General features: G+C 44.2%; 1 protein-coding gene across 1 annotated transcript in view; it reads right to left on the bottom strand.

Annotated features, from left to right (window-relative positions):
* Positions 1 to 19,959, bottom strand: part of CDS2 (CDP-diacylglycerol synthase 2) — a 316,181-nt gene that overhangs the window by 15,845 nt on the left and 280,377 nt on the right. The window contains exon 12 of the mRNA XM_069618879.1: positions 18,174 to 18,277. Coding sequence (XP_069474980.1) covers positions 18,174 to 18,277 — 104 coding nt within the window. The remainder of the gene's footprint in view (positions 1 to 18,173; positions 18,278 to 19,959) is intronic.

Genomic DNA, 19,959 nt, shown 5'->3' with positions numbered 1-19,959 from the left:
AGTCAGTTTTTACGAGATGAATTAGATTATAAGTTCAAAAGGGTGTACCGCACAGTTAAAATAAGCGACCCAGAATAATTCTGGTGGACTGCAGAAACTCCATAAAAATTAACTTGGACTTCATTCCAAGTGGATACTTAAGGTAACTGCACGGGAAATACCTACAGTCCACCGAGTATATTTCTAAATAAAATTGCCAGCAGAATATTCATGTTGATGGTAAGCTATTTCTAAAACACTTATCAAGAGGCCTCAAATAAATAATCACCACTTCTCCTAAAATTAGGTTCAAGTTCCAAGAATGGGAAATGCAACAGGTTGTACATTTTATTTATTGTATGTGGTACTTATGAAGCCCTCTAAGACAGTATGATTACTCTGCATTTTCTGAGATCCCTTTGCAGTCTGTGAAGGCATCATGAAGCAAGACACAGACAACCGACTTAAAGTTCAAACAAATATTTATTAATTTAAAATGTCAGGATGGTTGAAGGCCTAACTTGCCATATGCTAAGGCGGGATTTCCCTACCTGAACAAAACTAAGGAAAGTATGAGTCAAATAGTTCAACTTAATAGTCTGTGTCCAAAACCTATTCTTGCCCTCGCAACTCGAACAAACAAATGTGTAGGATGTCAAAGTCAAAATAAACAGTGTTCAACTTAAAGTTCTGAGCTTTGTCCAGCTCACAGCTTCCTCTCAGCTCCCCTTCCCCAAGCATATGAAAGTTCCATGAAAAAGAGTCTTGAAGTTTACCTTTTTCCAGTACAAAGCAATATAGTTCAAAGTCACTCCTGGCGTTCCCTTCCCTAAGTTTCAAATACTGCAATCCACAAAAAAGGGGGTCTTGAGACTCCAATCCCAAGACAACACATATAAACTTGCCAAGCCTCAGGGTTCCCTTCCCCAAGACTTCAATATCTCACACAGGTTCCTTGGTACTTGCTCCTGTGCACAAATTACCTTCAGTTACTTTCCTTTGTTGCTTTTGGGATTTATGATGGGCTCTTTGGGCTCCTGTGGTTTTTCCTTAGCCACCTCAGCACTCTGCCACCACGTGTCACACACCCCTTTTCAAATGTTAGCCTTTTCACACTTTATTAACTCCTTAGGCTTTCTTCATTGTGTAACAATCATTCAATGTTATTTAATTGCAGGTTGGAGTTTCATGCAGTCTTATGTTGCTTAATTGTATTCCGCTTCAAGATTCTAGTTTGTAGTGCAACATGCATTCACTATTCAGCGTTTCACTGGTTTGCTTCAATGTTAAATTTCCATTTTAGTTCGATATTCAATACGCTTTCATTTCTGAGTTCATTTGTTGTGCAACATACTTTCAGCATTCAGGGTTTTACTGGTCTGTTTTAATGCCAAACTTCTCTTTTAACTCGGGATTCAATGTGCATTGCTTTTCAACATTTGTATTCCTTTAAGGTGCGCGACCACTTCAACAAACTTAATTAGTTAAAAAAGGATGGATTCATAATGTTCCAAGACTTTCGAAAACATGCTTGTTCCTTTTAACAAGGCACACAACCACTCTGCTACATTGTACCAATGTTGGGTCTCATTGACAATAGCGGTTCACTTCTTGAGAATTGCGGTTACATTAACACCGGGTTTCTCGCTCTGAAAAACTCACCGGCTCACTTTGAAGTCATCTTCTGTATCGCACAGGCCATAAACTTGGCAGCTTCTTTTCAAGGGGGTTTTCTCTGCCCTTCAGACACTCTTGTGCTCTTGCAGCACCACAGTCCTTTAAATGGAAGGAAGGGCAACCCCTCACTGGTCTCCTTCCTTTGCCTCGCCTCTGCACCAAGGAGCTCCTGCTTCCAGTTCACACTCGCCATGACCCTCAGCTGCTTCGGTCCTCGGTGTGCTTCTATGGCTGCAGCACGGCTTCTGACAGCTCCCATCACAGTCTCGCCTCCTTCCCTTGTCCTTCCTGCACACACCCCTTTTCTACACCCGAGTTGTGTAAAGGGGCTGTAGGTGTGAGTCCTTTCCATTAATTGCCTTAAATTAGTTAGGCTTGTTAGCAAGTCATGCCTGGTCTTTGCAATGGTACTCCTCTAAAGCCCTTTTCCTCATCTCAGTATAAAAGTGGTGCATGTTGGTGTGCATAACTCCTAGTCGCCTCTTCCTCGTCCCAGTACGATCAAAGGTAATGTGTGGAAAAATTAGGAGGGCTGGTTTATAATAGCTCATAAAGGTCAGGGGAGGGTTAGGTTTGTCATCAATGGGGAAAAAAGGGATGCCATTTCTTACCCAAGGGTTCCGAACTCCCAATCCTCAAGGACCATCCACTCAGGTGAACCTCCTGATCCTCCCTCGCTTCTCCGCCCCCAGGCTCATGATCCGAGAGCAATGGCCTTTCCCTGGCCACAGAGGATTGAAGCGGAGTAGGAGTGAGAATACCCTTGGGTTTCTCAAGTCCAAAAATCAAAACAAGAAGTCAGGAACACAGAGGAAATTGATTTGCCCCTAGCAGAGGATAAGCCCAATGACTATAGGCCAGGTACATACACCCACAGCAAGGGATACCAAAGACAGTATGACCAATACTCCCTCATCCTTTCAGGATTATATCATTAAACCTTTTGATAGGAATGCTCCCTGTAAAATGCTCAACCTCTCAAAAATGAAACCATCAAATCCATGGTTCACTTCGATGTGTGAGCGAAGGCAAAAACAATTTAGCCAATACAAAAGTAAATAGCGGCGTGAAAGATGTTGAGAAAGAGAAAACATTCTATTCACCAGCACTAAGGGATTACAAACAAGCATTTGAGATGCTTTATCTAAATATTTCTCTAATAGATGAGATTGCCTTTTTGAAGAATCGTTTAACCTATTGAATGAATTATGAAACCAAATTGTAACAAACCACTGTAAGCCAACTTCACTTGAACTTTGCAACTGCCCTGACCTTTGTTTTGGCTCACTCCTTAGCCTTCCTATACTAGATAAGGAGATTGCATCCCTGGCTGAATGTACTCCCAGTTCAGAAACACTATGGTACAAGCTAATCAGAAATAGCAATGCCTCTTGCTTCGAGCACATTCCCTGCAAATCAAACAAAGGATCATATCAGTGATTCTGAAAGACCTATTTTATGTGCTAAATCTTTAATTGATACATAAGTAGTCACAAGGGAATAAGCTGACTTCGAGACCATGGACCATCAGATGCTCCTGGAAAGATTACACCAGCAAGGCTTCCAAGCACCAGTGTTAGACTGGTTCAAAATCCTTCTCATGGGACCTGCCCAAACTATTGTCCTGTGTCCTTTTGAGTCCCACTATCACTGACCATACTGCTCAGCATTCTCACCAGTGCTGTTTATGGCAGACGTGGTTCATTCCTACTTTCTGCTTTTATACATAGACTGATTCTGCACATAACCGTAAAATCTACCTTGAATCTATTGATAGACCGATGTATTTACAGACTAAAATAAATTGTGGGAAGGCTATTTGTAAATGACAATGTTGACTTTTGAGCAACAGATTACTGCCCCTGGAAGATGCCGTACCACGGTACAATGATTACAGAAATCTAGTAAAAGAAATAGATGTCGCACTTTAATTGGTGCCCAGATTTCATCAGTATGAGCATTGTATGAGTGGAGTTGTGAGTGAGCTTAAAAATGCCCCGTGGTTGCGAGCGTAGTGTCATGTTCTGGTAATAGTTTTCCATATATAAGGGAGGCTGTGGGGCTGTTGAATTGTGTTTGTGACTCGTGGTTATGTGCCCTGGTGGAGCAGAGTTTCTGTCTTGAAGGGGGTTAAAGGCACCAACCCCAAGAGCGGCCAGTAGGTGCAGATACAGGTCTTGAAACCTCCCATATCTGTGTAAGCGGTGTGACCTGTGATCGTTATCAGCTGTTGGAGTGAACCTTAATGGTTGCGGTCAAGTAGCCTTAGGCATGGGATTGTTGTCTTCCCGTTCAGAGACTATGGGTGTTTGCAGTACAGAGACTATGGGTGTTTGCAGAGTCTATGCAGAAACCTTAGTGCTACAACTGGGATTGGGGATAGGTTGCTGGTGGTATATGCTCAAAGATTATGCCAGGGATTGTTGCTTAGCGGGTGTTTCATGTGGTGATATTTAAGTGCGTAATTGATGTTGTTAGTAGGAAGTGGGACTCTCCATCTCCAATTAGTATTTTGGCATTACTGTTTCAATACTTTCATTGATGGCAGAAGTGGCATGCAGGGATGGAGGTTCTGCAACTCGTTAGTACAGGTGGTTAGACTGAGTTTTATTATAAATTGGCCTATGCATTGGTGCTTTGAAGGAAGGTGAAGGTCTACTCTCGAAATTGTGTTTTTGACTAGGACAGTGCTTTCTATATCAGTAGCCTGAATTAATGGCCCGCAATTTCCAAGCTCAATATGTATGAGCGGTGAATTAATTGTATATTGTAATTGGTTATTTATAACTCGCTTAGCTTTCTAAGTGTGGACCCGAGGATCGAACCTGTGTTACATCATGTCGTTTGCTTCCAAGACTAGCACGTTGACCCTGAGCTATCCTCCCGATATCTGTTAAGAGTGATGTGGAGGTCTGAGCATTTAGTTCTATCCCATCTTCTGCCACAGGTGGGGGGATTATTAGATGTGGTGATTGCAGAAGAGTGAGGTTTAGAGGAGTGTCAATGAGTGACGTGCAAAAGCTATTGCATTTTTGTTTGTTATTCAACAAAGGTGAGTGAAAGCTTAACATTTAGATCCCGGTCTAACCCAAGTCACAAAGGTTACAGTGATCATTGGTCAGGCCAAGACAGTGCAAGGAAATTGTTTTTCTTTATCTTAGGAATATAAGACAGGGTGGGCAAAATAACAATTGAGAACTAGAAGTAAAAGCAAATGATTGAACAAGTCTTCTAATTCTCATGTTCTTTTGACCAGTCTGGACCTACCAAACCACCAGCACATGTTCAGGTATCCGGCACCCTTTAACCCATTTCCTCTCAAAGTCTTTACGAGTGTTCTCAATCTCAGTTTTGAGGGATTCTCACCCCCTTCCTCTTTCTTCTCAGCCTTCCTCCCCCACTCTGTCCTTAATATTGGCTGTAAGGAGTGTGGAGGGTCAGAAGAAGGACGCAGACCAAGAATTAAATATAAGGCCTATCTGTCTTTTCCCTGCTATGTACCCTACCTATATAAATAACTAAGGCGCTCGTCATTCGTCTGTAAATGTCCAAATTAAACACTCCAACTGTCCAAAAAAACAGAATCCTCACTGACCCTACCACTATTCAAACAGAACTAAGGTCAGGAGAATGACTCCCTTCTCCTGATTATTCAGTGGTCTACTTATATTTTTAGACTGTATCTCCTCAATATCCAATCTTTCAGTCATCTTTTGTATCAAATCTTGCAACTCCTTTATAATGTCTTTGTGTTTTTCCCTTATGCTTAGGGAGTGCACTCCAAGATTGTTTTTCCTGCAGTTTGTTTTGTCTTTTGATCTAGGCTGTTTGGTCTTGTATATATTTGTGGGTTCTGTGTATCCTTGTGGGATATATTTTCTGGGTGATTAACGTTCTCTCTTAATTTATTCAGCTTTGGTTTATCCGAGGTATCTTTTATCTTAATGGCTTCTCTTATCTTCTTTTCATAGTATTCTCTCTCATTTACTCCATTCACAGCTTTTCGACTATGAACAGACTCTCCCCTCTTCCCAGGGTGGTGTTAACCAATTTTTAATAATCTCTTGCTCAAGGTTTCTCCTACTATTCTTGCCTGGTTTATGACTGTTCAAATTCCTCAACTTGGTATTTAGTGTTTTGACCCTTCCACTGGAACGAGTTCCCTTCACCTCCTAGAATCCTCTCTCTAATATATTCCTCTTGGTATCTCTTGAACGACAGAATATTCTCCCCTCTTCCCAGGGTACTATTATTAATCTGAAGTCTCCCTTGCTCCAGCCTTGGCCAATTTCTGCAATCACTCGTTTGCCAAAGGATCCTTCCCCTCTCTACTCAATCATTCCCTTGTGCACCATCTCCTCAAAAGGCCTTCTGCCGACCCTTCCTGTATGGCTAAGCACCGCCCTCCATTACCGCCTTCTTTGGCAAGCTCTTGGAGAAGCTGACCATCTCCGAGCTTATCCACCACACTGAGTCTGTTGCTTGTCTCCACGACCACCAGACTGGCTTCAGAGATGCCACAGGCACGGAAAACTGCTCTCCAGAACACCAGTGAAGACTTACTCTCTAATCTCAATTTCGTCTCTCCTTACGTCCTCATCCTTCTTGACCTTTCCTCTGCCTTTGATAGGGTCAATCATGCCACCCTGATAAATCGGCTCTGTGATACCCTTGGCATCACGGACCTGGCTCTGGACCGGTTCACCTCCTTCCTCTCTGAGCGACCCTCCCAAGTTCAACTGGGCCCTTTTCTCTCCACCTGTGGTATGCCTCAGGGCTCTATCCTCTCGCCTTGGCTTTTCAACAACATTTAACTGACCGCACTTGCCCATTTGATCTCCTCCTCCTCTCCCAGCTTCCAGTGTTATGCAGATGACATGCAGCACTCCTTCTAGCTTCCCTCCTCTGTCTACACATCCTCTCTCATTCCCGACTGCCTGTCTGCTATTCAGGCATGGTTCACTGCTAAAGACCTCTACCTTAATGCCAGTAATACAGAGATCCTTCTCATTGGGACCGCTGCTCCCTCTTTCCCTCCTACACTCTGGCCCCCCTCCATGGGCTCCCTCCCCTCACCATCCTGTGAGGAAAAAACGTTGGTGTTCTCTTCTACTCCTCTCTCTCCTTCTCTCTTCACATCACAGACCTTGCCAAGAAGGCCCACTTTCAGCTGCATCTCATCAGAGGCATTCCCCCTTTCCTCACCTTCCCCCATAGACACAATGGGCCTCATTACAAGTCAGCCGGTCCGGAAACAATTGTGGCAGTAAATCCGCCGCCACCGTTGTTTCCGGACCGGCTGATTCCGAGTCCTGCAGGCGGGATGTGTCACTCACGCCAGGCCTGACCTGGCGGAAGCAACACCACCCGCCTGCAGGCGGATATGGAAACACCGGCTCCGTCATAGACTGAACCAGTGATTCCATGGTCCCCATGGAGTCCTATTGGACTCCATGGGAATGGGGATTTACAGAATTCAGCCTCCAGAATTACCGGTCCCCGGTGATTGCAGGGGGACGGAGGGGGAATGGTATTACCGGTCCGGCAGCAGCCTGCCAGTTTTTCCGGCACGGCTACCGCCGGACTCGTAATGAGGCCCAATGTCTCCAGAGCTCTAGTCCTCTCCTGGTTGAACTACTGCAACAGCCTCTTCGTCAATCTGCCCAACTCCTCCCTTCACCCCCTTCAACTAATCCAGAACATAACTGCAAGACTTATCCTCGACCTCAAGCCCAGGATCAGCATCTCTCCAGCCCTAAAATCTCTCCATTGTCTCCCAGTTGTTGCGAGGATCAAGTTCAAGACCCTCTGCATCATCCACAAGGCTTTCTGGGGCCTGGGACTCCACTAGATCCAACCCTCTCTCTCCCTAAATACCTTCCTGCAAGACCCCTTTGGTCTTCTAGCTCTAACTCTCTGCAGATCAGAGGTTTTTCCAAGCAGAGAGTGGGGGGGTAGATCTCTCTCCTGCGAAGGTGCCTCCCTCCAGTATGGCACCCCCGCTCCTCTCAGACTTGAGACAGATCTCGCTATGTTCCAGAAGCTTCTCAAGACCTTCCATTTCTCTTCTTCCTTCCCTCTCACCCTCCCCTGCTAATGTTCAAGTCTGCCTCTTGATTGACTGCCTGGTTCCCTCGGATTCCTACAGGGCACCAGGCCCCCCTAGTCCAGTCTACCCCTGTTCTTGGTCTCCCCTGACTCCCCCTCATGCTGCACTGCCCTCTGGGCCCATCCCCCTGCACTAGCCTGACTGGGCATGCACCCTGTAGCCCTCCTGTCCCTTACCACACACTTAGCTCGTGAACCTCCTTCTCTGTACTCTCTGCTCTGGCTCTGTCCACCTGGCCTCCCGTGGCATATGCTTTCATCACAGTCCCTTCCGCCTTGACCGACACCCCCCCCCTCCTTCTCTTGTCCCCTGCACTTCTCACCGCAGCACTTGCACCATCTGAATGTCACAAGGCCAAGTAGGACCGTTTGTTTTGTCCTCCCGGTTTCCCCCCAACCCCTTTTGTCTTGTTGCAGCTTGAAACACATTGTGTATAGGCACATTATAAATACTGAATAAATAAATAAAATGATCCACGATTTAACAGTCTCTTTCTCAGGTGCACTTCTAATCCTCTTTTCCTTGGTGTTACAGTTCATGTTTGTCAACTTTGCATTTTGGACTCCATCAATTTCACTGGGACGAGTTTCTCCGATTACATAATGAATCCCACTTGGCCTACCAGTCCTTCTGTTCTTCCTGTTATGTTACCTTTTCTAGAACAGGGGAACATCTCCAGGTCCTGCAATTGCTTGGGACCTCCTCTCTCTCTTTGTTTCTCTGTCGGCTTGCTCTCGGCGGCGTTTCAATCTTCTCTTGTCCAGTGTTCCGGTGACCCTTCTGGTAAACGGCCCGGTGGCTGATATTTCAGTGGAGAAGTGTTGGCATAGTCAGTTGGGCATACTGCCCAGCAGGAACCTTCCCTGGTAATGCCACCACTGGGATTCATACTCCTGTTTCCTCGGTTCTGCACCAACTGTACACGCTGGGTCTCCAGCATCTGCTCTTCTCGTTCAGAGCACCAACTGTACACGCTGGGTCTCCAGCATCTGCTCTTCTCGTTCAGAGCACCAACTGTACACGCTGGGTCTCAAGCATCTGCTCTTCTCATTCAGAGCAGTTATGAACTTTCTGCGCTCCACAGCTCCTCGCAGCTCTGCCTCTCTCCTGTGTTATGCCGTCAGGGGGCCCTCGCCTGCTCACGTATGAGTTTCTCATCCTCCCTCTGATTCAACTTGTCCTCTATATTCAACCTAGTCGTCACAGTTGATTGGAAGTTTGTTCTTAAAGAGACAGATTTTGTTTCTTGATGATCATGGCATGTGTTAACTTTGCCTTCAGCCCAGTCTCTGGAATTGTTGCTGTTTTGCCTCTCAGATATTCCCATGTATGCCATGGGCAATGGCTCAGAGAGGTCCTGACCGGAACATGAGTCATTGTCCCCCAACAGGGAGTCTCTCCCAGTGAGGTCCCACTTGTACAGACTCCTACGGAGGGTCTTACGGAGCAGGCTCACCTCCCTAGCCTCAAAGGGGGAGGCACCCCCTCGGGGAGAAGGGACGAATTCCCTCGATTCACCACAGGAGTTTCCACACCCCTATTCGGTTCTTCTTTTGGTATTCACCAGTTTTCTTAATCACTGTTTTCAAGGGAATTCCCACATCATTTGTCAACGCTCTCCTCAACATCACTATCTGTACTTTCAATCTTGGGTTTAATGATTTCCATCACCCTTCCTGCTTCTTCCCAACATTAAAACAGAGTCAGGTGGATTTGCCTTCTCCAATTTGCACTGCCAAAGTTAGAAGGAAGTATCACCTTCCTCTCCTAGGGTCCTGATTTCTTTCCTCTGCAGCGCCTCTCTACTAATCCTCTGGTCTTGCTCCTCCTCAATGCCTTGCCACTTGCTACTTCCTCCTCCCACCATGGGTTTAACCCCTTCAAATTGGGGTATCACCCTTACTCCCTGCCTTGGGCCAAATGTGCCCTGTAATCTTTCCTGGCCATGCTAGCTACCACTTCCCCAGCCTCCTGTGCCTCCCTCTGATCTTTCACTCAAACTGCCCTTTGCTGTTCAATACAAACCTCCTCTTGGTATTCTGTTCTACTCTCCTCCTGTTGGGTCTTCTCCCCCTCATCTCCAGCTCCCACCTTTTTCTTTCCCAATTCCTTCCATCACCTCCTTCACCAACCTGCCACAAACTCCTATCAGTACCTCCTTTTCCAAACACCCACACTGCCTGAAATCACTCTGTGCTTATATAGACCTTTAACACCTCAAATTGGGGTGGGCTTTCTGTGAGTGTCTGCACCTGTGGCTGTGACTGGGTGTTTGGCAATGATTAACTTATTTTGAGTGGATTCACCTGGGGTTTATTTGGGGCACTGGGGCCAGAGCAAGCCTTCAAAAGGTTGATCTGACACTTTGGATTTGACTTTCAACTGAGCGGATGCCCAAACAAGTCCCCTTGTTTGTAAGTGCAACATGCTAGTGCTTGCGCTACACAGGATTGTAAAATTAGGGTGAGCCAAGTCAGAGCACTTGTATTTGGCATGGTTTACCCATCTGATCTCTTTAATGCAGGACTGTAGGGAAATTAATGCAGCATCTGTGTTATGCAGACTTGCCGTGCGAGGGGCACTGTAAAATGTGGTGTGCCTCTGGTGTTAGCCCAGATTTGCAGTGCAGACCCATAGGAATTAAAAGGGTAAGGTACTGTCTAAATGGGTGTCATCTACCGGTGCTGAAGGTACCCAATTTCTTTGCTCTCATAATGTCACTCCCTCACACTCACAGTGCTTACATTTCGATATGCTCAGTGAATAATTAAGTTACTCATGTTTGGGGACAGGGGGAACATTGTATTGCTGATTCCATTCTGTTTCAGATCCCAAAGCATTAGGTCTGTCTCAGTGGCGCTACCAAAGGGACCGTGCTCCTACCACTTCCCATACAAGTCCAATCATTCACTAGCTCGGGTAGGCACCTCACTCGATGCCCTTTGAGTTAGGTAGGGGTCTTCATCACTCCCCCTTCTTATTTTTCTGCCCCTGCCAGCCACAGCCTGTTTATACAACATCTGTTTATGTTTTACTTTTCGGACTTGTGTGCTGGGTGACTGAGGGTTAATTCTTCCGATGTCCTGGATGTGGGTTGACACTTCACAGAGTTTCTTTTGTCAGCCTCTTGACTCCAGGGACATGTTCCTCTCTTCAAGGGTTTGGGGGGGTGGCTGCATAAAAGGGGAGGACTCTATTGAGGCCTGGTAAAAGGACCACAAACGTATGAGACAGATGAGAGTTGGGGTTGACAGCTTGTACCAACGAGAAGGGTTTACCTTAGAAAACCTCCATGTGCTTGCCCCCTCCCTGGGTAGGTGGGGATCCCCCAACATACAAAACAGACTAATACTTAATGTTATGGTGTCTAGCTGATCCAGTATGCTAAACAAGAGTGAGAACATTTAGGAGTTAGCCAAGTTAAAGATCTGTGCAAAGGTCTGGCATCAATAAACTGAAATTAAAGACTGGACAGACTGTCTGGAGAAATTAATCTAAATTAAAATATGGTGACTAATAACGGCTAGAGAATGAAAAGCCCCAAAGCGACCAGAGGAAATAAGGAGTAGCCTTTATGTTCACATTTCATGTGAGGTGTACCGACTTCCAATGCATCCTCTCATTTACTTTTCTGTTACTAGGTTGATAGTCTTAACATTTCCCACTTTACACCTGCATTTATTAATATATATTTATGTTATGCATCAGGACATAAGTGGAACATTGAGGGTTCATTGTTTGCCCTTTCATTCCTGTTTATAATCTTTAACAAAAAGGTGCCTCATAGCTGTCCCCTGTATAAATCACATTGGATTGATGACTATGGAAATCACTGGCGACTCTGGCGTTCACGGTGTCCCATCCCCTTGGCGCCACATGCACTGTCTAAGGGTGTGACATTTGTACAGAGGTGCTATGTGGCCCCTAGTAGGATCCAAAGTTGTGAGACATATGGAGCAAAGTGTTTCTGTCAGCGACTCGGTTGTGCCCGTTTGTGCATTAAAGCATGAAAGGTATAGGGAGTGCTTTCTAGAATCTTTATGAATATGTGCCCGACGATTCTCCTGGTTTTGGAATCCAGTTGGGGGATGATGTTGGTAGATTTATATTTTGATGCCTGTAATGAGTTCAAAAGACTATTGAACTATGGATTCAATTGGTGTGATAGTTGCATACCACATTAAGACATTTTATAACATGAATTTCAATTTAAGTACCAATGACAAACCAACTTAGTAGTCTGTCATCTTGTTGGTGGATTCACCTCATGCTGTGTCGGTATTGATGAATGGCCTCAGGTTAAAGGTAGGCAACTTTCAGCGGTATAAGGGTCTCTTGCAAGCACAGCAATGTTTTACAAGCTATATTACAACCATTTGGGTTATGTAAATACTTACAGCCTGGAGACTGATGGCTTATGGTGTGCCCCTCTCCTGGTGGTTATCAGTAAGTTAGTGCTGCCCTCCCTCATCTCCTGATGGATCTATTTTTATGTTGAAATTACACAAAAGGGGGATTACACATGCTTTTAAGACTTTCCTGAATGATAACCGACCCTCTGTGCAGCATATGCAGAGAGGGTGGCACTTCCAGGTTTCTGCTGCGAAAACAGAGAAGTGTTTACTGCTCACACAGTTCTTACTGAATTGTATTCATGGCAGCAGGAGGGACAGTCATGTTCTCAGAGGACAGTATTCATGGTATTTGATAATGTTCTCCTATTGGATTACAGGGTCCTATCTATGAAATGCTCAGTGAATTATCCATTGCATGTTGAAGAGAACATTACTAGATACACAGGTTGGAGAGTGCAAGCTCTACCAGAGCCACGCGTTGCGGTTTCAGGGATCTAAGTGAAGCAATTGTCTGGCATCTGATATCCTGGTGAGGTAGGCTAGAAGGCCTATGGAAAGATTATTTGCATAATTTAGGTTTGAGAGGATTAGTGCAGGCATATCCTTTATTTTCTGTGGGCATGCAGCATATGGCTGCATGTGGTGGTGTATGCATGAAAGCGGAAGAAGCAAGTAGCAAGCAGTATAGAGTCTCCATACAGGCTGGGTGGGTGTGCTGTATCCCAGTGATGGCATGACTTACAGATGACAAAGTCAATGACTGTAGGACTTGTGATAGGAATGGGAAACTGGACTGGCTCTGAGGAAAGTGTGTGAGGAAGAGAAAGATCAGAGTTTTTCAGGTGTGGAGTGCTGTAAACCAAGTGCTTGTTTGAGTGGATTCCCACATAGGATTTCCTCAGATTCTCCCTTTCCCTAATGGGTAGAGGAGAATACAAGCACATACTCACACGAAAACTGCCACCATGTCAGTCATCGCACAATGACAAAAGTCCCCGGAGTGGGGCTGGCTCATGTACACAGGCATGGGTGAAGCACCCAGGAAAGGAATTGGACATCATTATGTATTGATGAAGCACTCACTAATTAATATGGACTGAGATCATGAACTACCTGTTAATAGGTGGAGCATGGTAGTTGAGTATGGCAGAAACCCTGTAATCAGGGGAGTTCAAGGTAAATCCAGGGCAGATTGTGACAGGAATATTATGGAGGGGTAAAGAATAGGAAACGTTTTTGGCAGCTGTGTGGGGTTTAATAGAAGGCCACAACCAACAGAAGGGACCACTGGGAAAATGACCTGCCAGCATTCAAAAACCTTCACGCTGAAAATGGGACTATTTGGGCAGACTATGTGGGTGTCTTTCTGCAGTTGAAATCCAGAGAATGCTAAAATAAAAATGTAATTTGAGTGCAGATTGAAAAAGCACATCACATTGCAGGCCAAGAAATAAACTTGACATCCCTAAATTTGCGAGACTCTTGGAACATGTTGGCTCTCTATCACAAAATAACCATCAAGCCGACCCTACCCCAATTTGAGATACTGCAGTTTTCAGATGGCCTAGACAAATCTAATATGCTTGCACAGTGGATGACACGATGTGAGCAAGTAATGCATGAAACTGGCAAGCTTAGACGCAAACAAAAACGGATGCTTTTGTCTCCACCAGAAACAAAAAAACATAATGAAATCCAGAAATATCAAGTAAAATTTCCAGATAAACGCTGGAGAGACTTATTTCTGAAATTTCGTTTTAATGCATTTAAAACTAAGGAAGTTCTGGCACTTTGGGACAAGGGCTCGCCAAAAGATAACAAATGTCGTCTATGTAATATCGAACCAGGGTCCATAAAGCACTTGACTCTATATTGTTTTGCATTGCGAGAAGCGAGAACTATTTACTTGGGCAGGGTTCTGGGTGATCATCAAACATTGAGTGCTGACGACTTGTGGGCTCTATGTTTTGAAGACTCAAAAAGAAAACTAACGATCGCATTAACATCTTTCTTAGAATTTATTGTTAAGAGATTTAATGAAAAATCAATTGTCATCTAAGAAATGTCAATGCTTTGTAAAGTGATTAGAGCCTCAGATTCTTTTATTTCTATTTGAATTCACTTGTGGTTGTTGTTGTAGCTGAAATAAGTGTGAAATAATTGCTGTATATATCTTTTTTTAAAGGTTTGTAACAAACCATATAAAAAAATGCAGCATTTTTCACTGAAACGGTCACTCATCAAAAGGTGGTTCACTGTGACAATTCAGACCCACGTTGCAGCATAAAAACGAACAACAGGTAGTTAAGAGTGAATTTTATCAATGACTGGAAGAAACAGCACTGTACAGCTGTCCTCGTTAAAAAAAATCCATGCTGTGTGAAAAGAAAGAAGAAATCCATCGATGCAAAAGCAAAGTGAAATCTGATCAGTAAAAGACCCAGTATGTCAAAGAATAAAGGCTGATGTTAGAAAATGTAATATGAAAGTTCCTTTCAGCCAAGTGCAATCGGTGGGCCTCTGGGCAGAATTTGAAAATGGCTTCCCTCATTGCAAGCCTGGTTCATGCATCCCAACTATTTACAACTGCAATAAAATGTGGCCTGCCTTAAGGGTGCTGAAAATAAACTTTCCCCAGGCCTGCTGTCTCTGAAGGCTTGGCTCTGTGCAGGACAAATGGACAGAGACAGTGTGTGCGGCTGGAATGCAGGGAGGGGTTACAATGAAGGGAAGCTGAAACTCTGAAAAAATGCAAGAAATGGTGGTACACTTCAGATAGCAGGGCAGGATGCCAAATGGCACCAGGACCTCGTGACATCAGAGGGCAGGCCTACCTCATTATCCGCAGCGGGGTATCTCTGTGTAGCTGATGTCTCCAAAGCATTTACAACCAGCAGCCTACCAACTTCAAACAACAAAGAGGCTAATAAAAACAAAGTCCAGGAAGCGCTGGTCACATGCTAGCCAGGAACGGCAAATGGCCTCGCGGAAAAGGAGCGCACATTTGAATAACATGAAGATTTCCGATTAGTTTAAATGGACTATCACAATTGGTGAATTTTTTTTTTTTCAGCAACCACAAGTCACACTGCATACCTGTAGGTTTTATTTTTTAGTTAATTAAAATGTGTCCATCTAAGACTCAGGGAAATGTAATGGCAAGCTAAAATGTGTTTCTGGCAGCTCTGAACATGTCCCGAATTTCAGAATTGGCGTGCTGGTAGAGGGTAAAATTAGATATGTGGAGAGTAAATTGCATGGGCATAACTATTATGCTTTTGGTAAAAATGGCGGAAAATTGACAAACACCTGTGCAACATGGTGTGGACCTGGTTGTTGCCTTATTTAATTCCCCATGATGAATCAGAAAATATATACATTATGGCAGTTTTTAGTAAGTTACAAAGTCTTGCCATATAGCTACTTTTTGGATAAAGTTGACATAAGAAAAAAAAGGGATTTCAAAGGGGATTTGCAATATTTCTGTTCTAGACTCCTGAGCCAATCCTTAGACAGGGGATGGGCTGGCGGTTGGAGAGGAATGTGAAGGACCAATCAAAGGCGCAGGAGTTCTTGCAGGGCACTGCCCAACATTGAAATCTTGATGGTGCCATCACTGGTATATAAGGTGGATGCACTGTGAGAGAGGGAGAGAGCTGCTAATAGCTACTATCTAACAGCCGCAAAGAAACACCAAAGGAGATTTGCTGATTTTGCTTTTGAGTGGAGCTGTCTATTGCTGGAGAGGCCTAAAAGCTGATTGGGCCCTTTGGTGAAGAGCTGGGCCATCCTTTAGAGTGGAGTGACCCTGTCCTGTCCGCTAAGAGAGTCCTGAAATGCAGCTGGCTTTCCTGAACTTTAAACAGAGGTTTTCAATGCAAGTAAAATTGAGCCCTTTAAAACCAAACGTTTGGGGGGGGGGTCTGCTGGCCTTAAATCCTTTCCCTTTATATTGGGTGGGGCACAACTGTGTAGATTGTTAGCCTATTTAAATAAAAATATAAATTTAATTAATTCCCCTTGGCAGGACACCACAGGGTGCTTTTTTGAAGTTCTAAATTAACAAAGCTCATTCGCAGTGTGCGCTGGATACTATAGCCTGTAATGTAATTGGGTAATCCTAGGTTTTCTGTTAACCCCGACTTCTTTCAGGAAGAGGGGTGTCTTTGTCCCTAAACTAATATTTAAAAAATCCCTAAACTGTCAGCTTGGCCAACACAGGCCTTTAAGTGGAGGGAGGGGGTCTGAAATCCCAAATTCCTAAATCAGCCCAATTTGTTTTTCTGTCCAGCTTCCCCAACACAGGCCTTTAAGTGGAGGGGGGGTTGAAAAACAAACTGCTGAATCAGCCTGTGTTTATTTTAAAGCAAAAGTGGGGATGAAATAATAATTGCCATATGCATTTGTATACATCTGCACACCAAACTGCTAGCCTTCTAACCGCGTAGGATAAAATCGAAATTGCACTGCATTGCATATGTAAAATGATGTTGTTCATTAACCAGTGTTGATTATTTCTTGAAGTGAAATCGGTAGAAAGAAAAGTATTGTAATTTGTGTTTTTCCCAACCAGCTTGTGTGATTTATTTATGTAACAAGAAGTTTAATTGTGAGCCACAAAGAAGCTGGTATGTGTAGTTTAGTGTGATCACTATTACCTAGCATCCAAATAAATACAAATATATTTCCTGTACACCGGCCAGGTTCTTGGCTCATTGGTGGCTGAGGGGGAGAGACCCAAGAGGGGTATGAGATGAACTAGAAATAGGGCTGAACAAAGGACTGACAGTTTGTTATGCGACACCTTGATTGTGGAGGGAATGAATTCCCCGGGTTGAGGATGGCCTCTCAAACCGTTACAGCTGGTCACTTATTTCAAAGTGCATCTTTACAGGTGTGCCGCTGAGTGGAAGAGGCATCTTACCCCAAATGTGGAAACTGACGGTTGTCTTTAGTTATCCCCTCATCCCAACAAGTGAGGGTTAGAAGTCTATCTTGGGGACCAAACCTAGGTCACAGGACAGGGTCTTCCAGCAGGTAGCCCAATCATTAGGCCTCAGAGTGCAACAGAAACCTGGAGTATCTTAAAAGACGTCAGGTGAAATTTAAGAAAGGAGGACTCATTACAAGATTTGTCACCTTAGGCAGCCGCTGCCTTAGTTTGGAGGCAGTGGTAACGTAGTAAGGGGCTAAAGTCTGGAGATTGCATATCTGGCGAGTAAAGGGTCAGATTCGAATAAAATATATCATCATTAAGGTAGAGGATTCACATGCTTGTGTGTCTTACCATTATTTTACCACAGCCTTATTATTTTATAGATGAAATGTATCTATGTAAACATGTTAGTGATAACTTTCTTAACTGTGGAGAATTTTTAAACCATACACACCCTCAGAGGTTGCCATTAGTGTTGTGAGGGGGGGAAGAGTGCTACATTGTTGAAGTGTAAAGTTAAGGTCCTATTGTCCTTCAATCTATGTGTGATGGCACTTTTCTATATTATCACCAAGCGGGGCACAGTAAACGATCATTGCCATCTAGTGGGGGACTTGATCAAGGACTCAGCCATTTACCCTAATTTCTGCTTGTCAAGTAGTGTGAAAGAGGGGTTGCACTCGTTGTTGGCCTATATTTCTTTTCTAATATAGTAGTGGATGGGTGCTTAAAGATATCTTTTGTTCCTTTTAGTATATTTCCCAACATTTCCAAAAATGTGAGTGCTTGTTTGGTCATCCTATTACAGAAAGAGAAGGTACGTTTTGCTCAGGACTTCTTTACATAAGTAAAGATTGTTTAAGATAAACGCATAGGTGTAAATGTTGAACAAAAACAAAAGCAATGCTGTTCCTTTTTCCTCAGAAATAGATAGGCATTGTATATTTGCATTTATTCATATAGCACGCCATAACTGTATTTTGCCACTTACTAAATGCCCCAGTTTGTAATCGTTAAGGGAATGAAAGAGTCAAAATAATTGTCTCGGGCTAGACCACACTCCCTCTTGAGTTGTACTGGGTGATAAGAAGTTTCAGGGGCATCAAAAAAATCTCACCTGATGAAACTGGCAATGTACACGTTCACGAAGGTTGCCATGAGGTACTGGCAGTCGAAACGGTCCATAATTCCACCATGTCCAGGAATGGTGTTGGCAAAGTCCTGTTGATGCAAAACAATAAAGAAAATGTGAAGCACGGCTGGCACAACAGCTCCCACTTCATACCAAAACAAAGATTCTTTCCCCATAACATCACACATTTCCTCACCATTTACTTGGCCCTTGGCTACAGGGCAGACGTTTCTCCAAGCAGAGAGTGGGGGTAGATCTCTTTCTTTGGCAGGATCCTCTCTCTGGAATGGCCTCCCACCCCACTCAGACTTGAGCCGGGTCTCCTTAGTTCCGGAAGCATCTCAAGACCTTCCTTTTCTCCTCCTCCTTCCCTCTTCCCCTTCCTTGCTAATCACCCCCCTGCTGCTGCGACAGGTTGCCTGGTCACTTCTGCTCATGCAGGGCCTAGGCCCTGCCTCGACCAGTCTGCCCCAGCACCCCCTTACCAGCACTTGCCTTCGGGCACCCTCCCTGACTAGACCACCAAGTCTGCTCTTCCCCATTCCTTGCACTTGACCCTTATCCCCTCCCCAGCGTCCTTGCCCTCTGGGATTCCCCTAGCACTTACCCAGCCGCTGGTTCCCCCTACCTCCTTCACCCCATCCCCCTCACACTTACCTTCCGCCCTACCCTGACCTCGCTCCAAAAAAGTGTTTGCTGCACTTGCACGATCCCAATGTCACAAGGCCTAGTAGGACCATTTATTGTTGTTATCCTCCTCTGTTCCCCCGTCACCCTTAGTCTTGTGGTGCCTGGAAACACAGTGCTCTATAGGCACCATACAAATGTGCAATAAATAAATTAAATAAAGGAGAAACATACTTTCTTATTTTAAAACATTAAAACTTATTTGGTAACACAATGTCTCGCTTTTGGAACTTTACTTTTCAATAGGTCTCATTGAAACACCTCAAAATAAATCCAAAAACAAATTTAAAAAAAGGTAGCTAGTATTGTATTGTTGCAAGAGTGAAAACAACATAACATTTCAAATTGTTGATAATTGCCTTCCTTTCAGGTTGTTCAATTTACTGTGAGCCTTCCAAATCTCCTTATGCCTCCATCTTTCCTGGCAAGTACCAAGACACCACGAACCTAAATGTTAGCCTGGACAAGACAATCCACAGTGTTTAAGCTGTGTCTGCACCGGGCGTACCAGGACCACATTGGTAGTGGTTCTACAAAAGCGTGACTTGGCTAAAAGAAAATCCAATGGTTTCACGTAAATACATTGGGCCTGATTCCCAGAACGGTTTCCTATGGGATTGTGTCATAATAAAATGTGAATGCGAATCAGGCTTATTGTCTGTGGTAGAGCCGAACGGGGTTAGTCGAATGTTATGCTTACTGCAAATGCTACCAGAACGCCCGTTCACCTGACACTTAATGGCTGGGGAAAACCAGCACAACTTTGGGCATCCACAAAAATCCCTCAACTCCAAGCTACACAAAGAGATAAACATCAATGGAAGAAAAGGAACTTCAGACGAGCAGAGATATTTCATGCCTCAACATAACCGAGAGACTATTTTAAGGTGCTTCAATCAATCTCAAAACTCAAGTCGGATGGCTGTACAACATAGTTCAGTTGAAAATGAGACCCTCACTTAGTTCTGTGAGGTTATACAGTTAATTCCTTCACTCCCATACCTCCTAATTGTCGACTGCACAGATTAGATGCAGATGTGCAGGTTGCAAAACAGCATTTTATAATATTAGGCCAGATGTACAA

Source organism: Ambystoma mexicanum, chromosome 10 (genome assembly GCF_040938575.1).
Source record: "Ambystoma mexicanum isolate Mex_15411 chromosome 10, UKY_AmexF1_1, whole genome shotgun sequence".
In the NCBI taxonomy this organism is placed as follows: domain Eukaryota; kingdom Metazoa; phylum Chordata; class Amphibia; order Caudata; family Ambystomatidae; genus Ambystoma; species Ambystoma mexicanum.
This window is presented reverse-complemented; position numbering and strand designations above follow the sequence as displayed.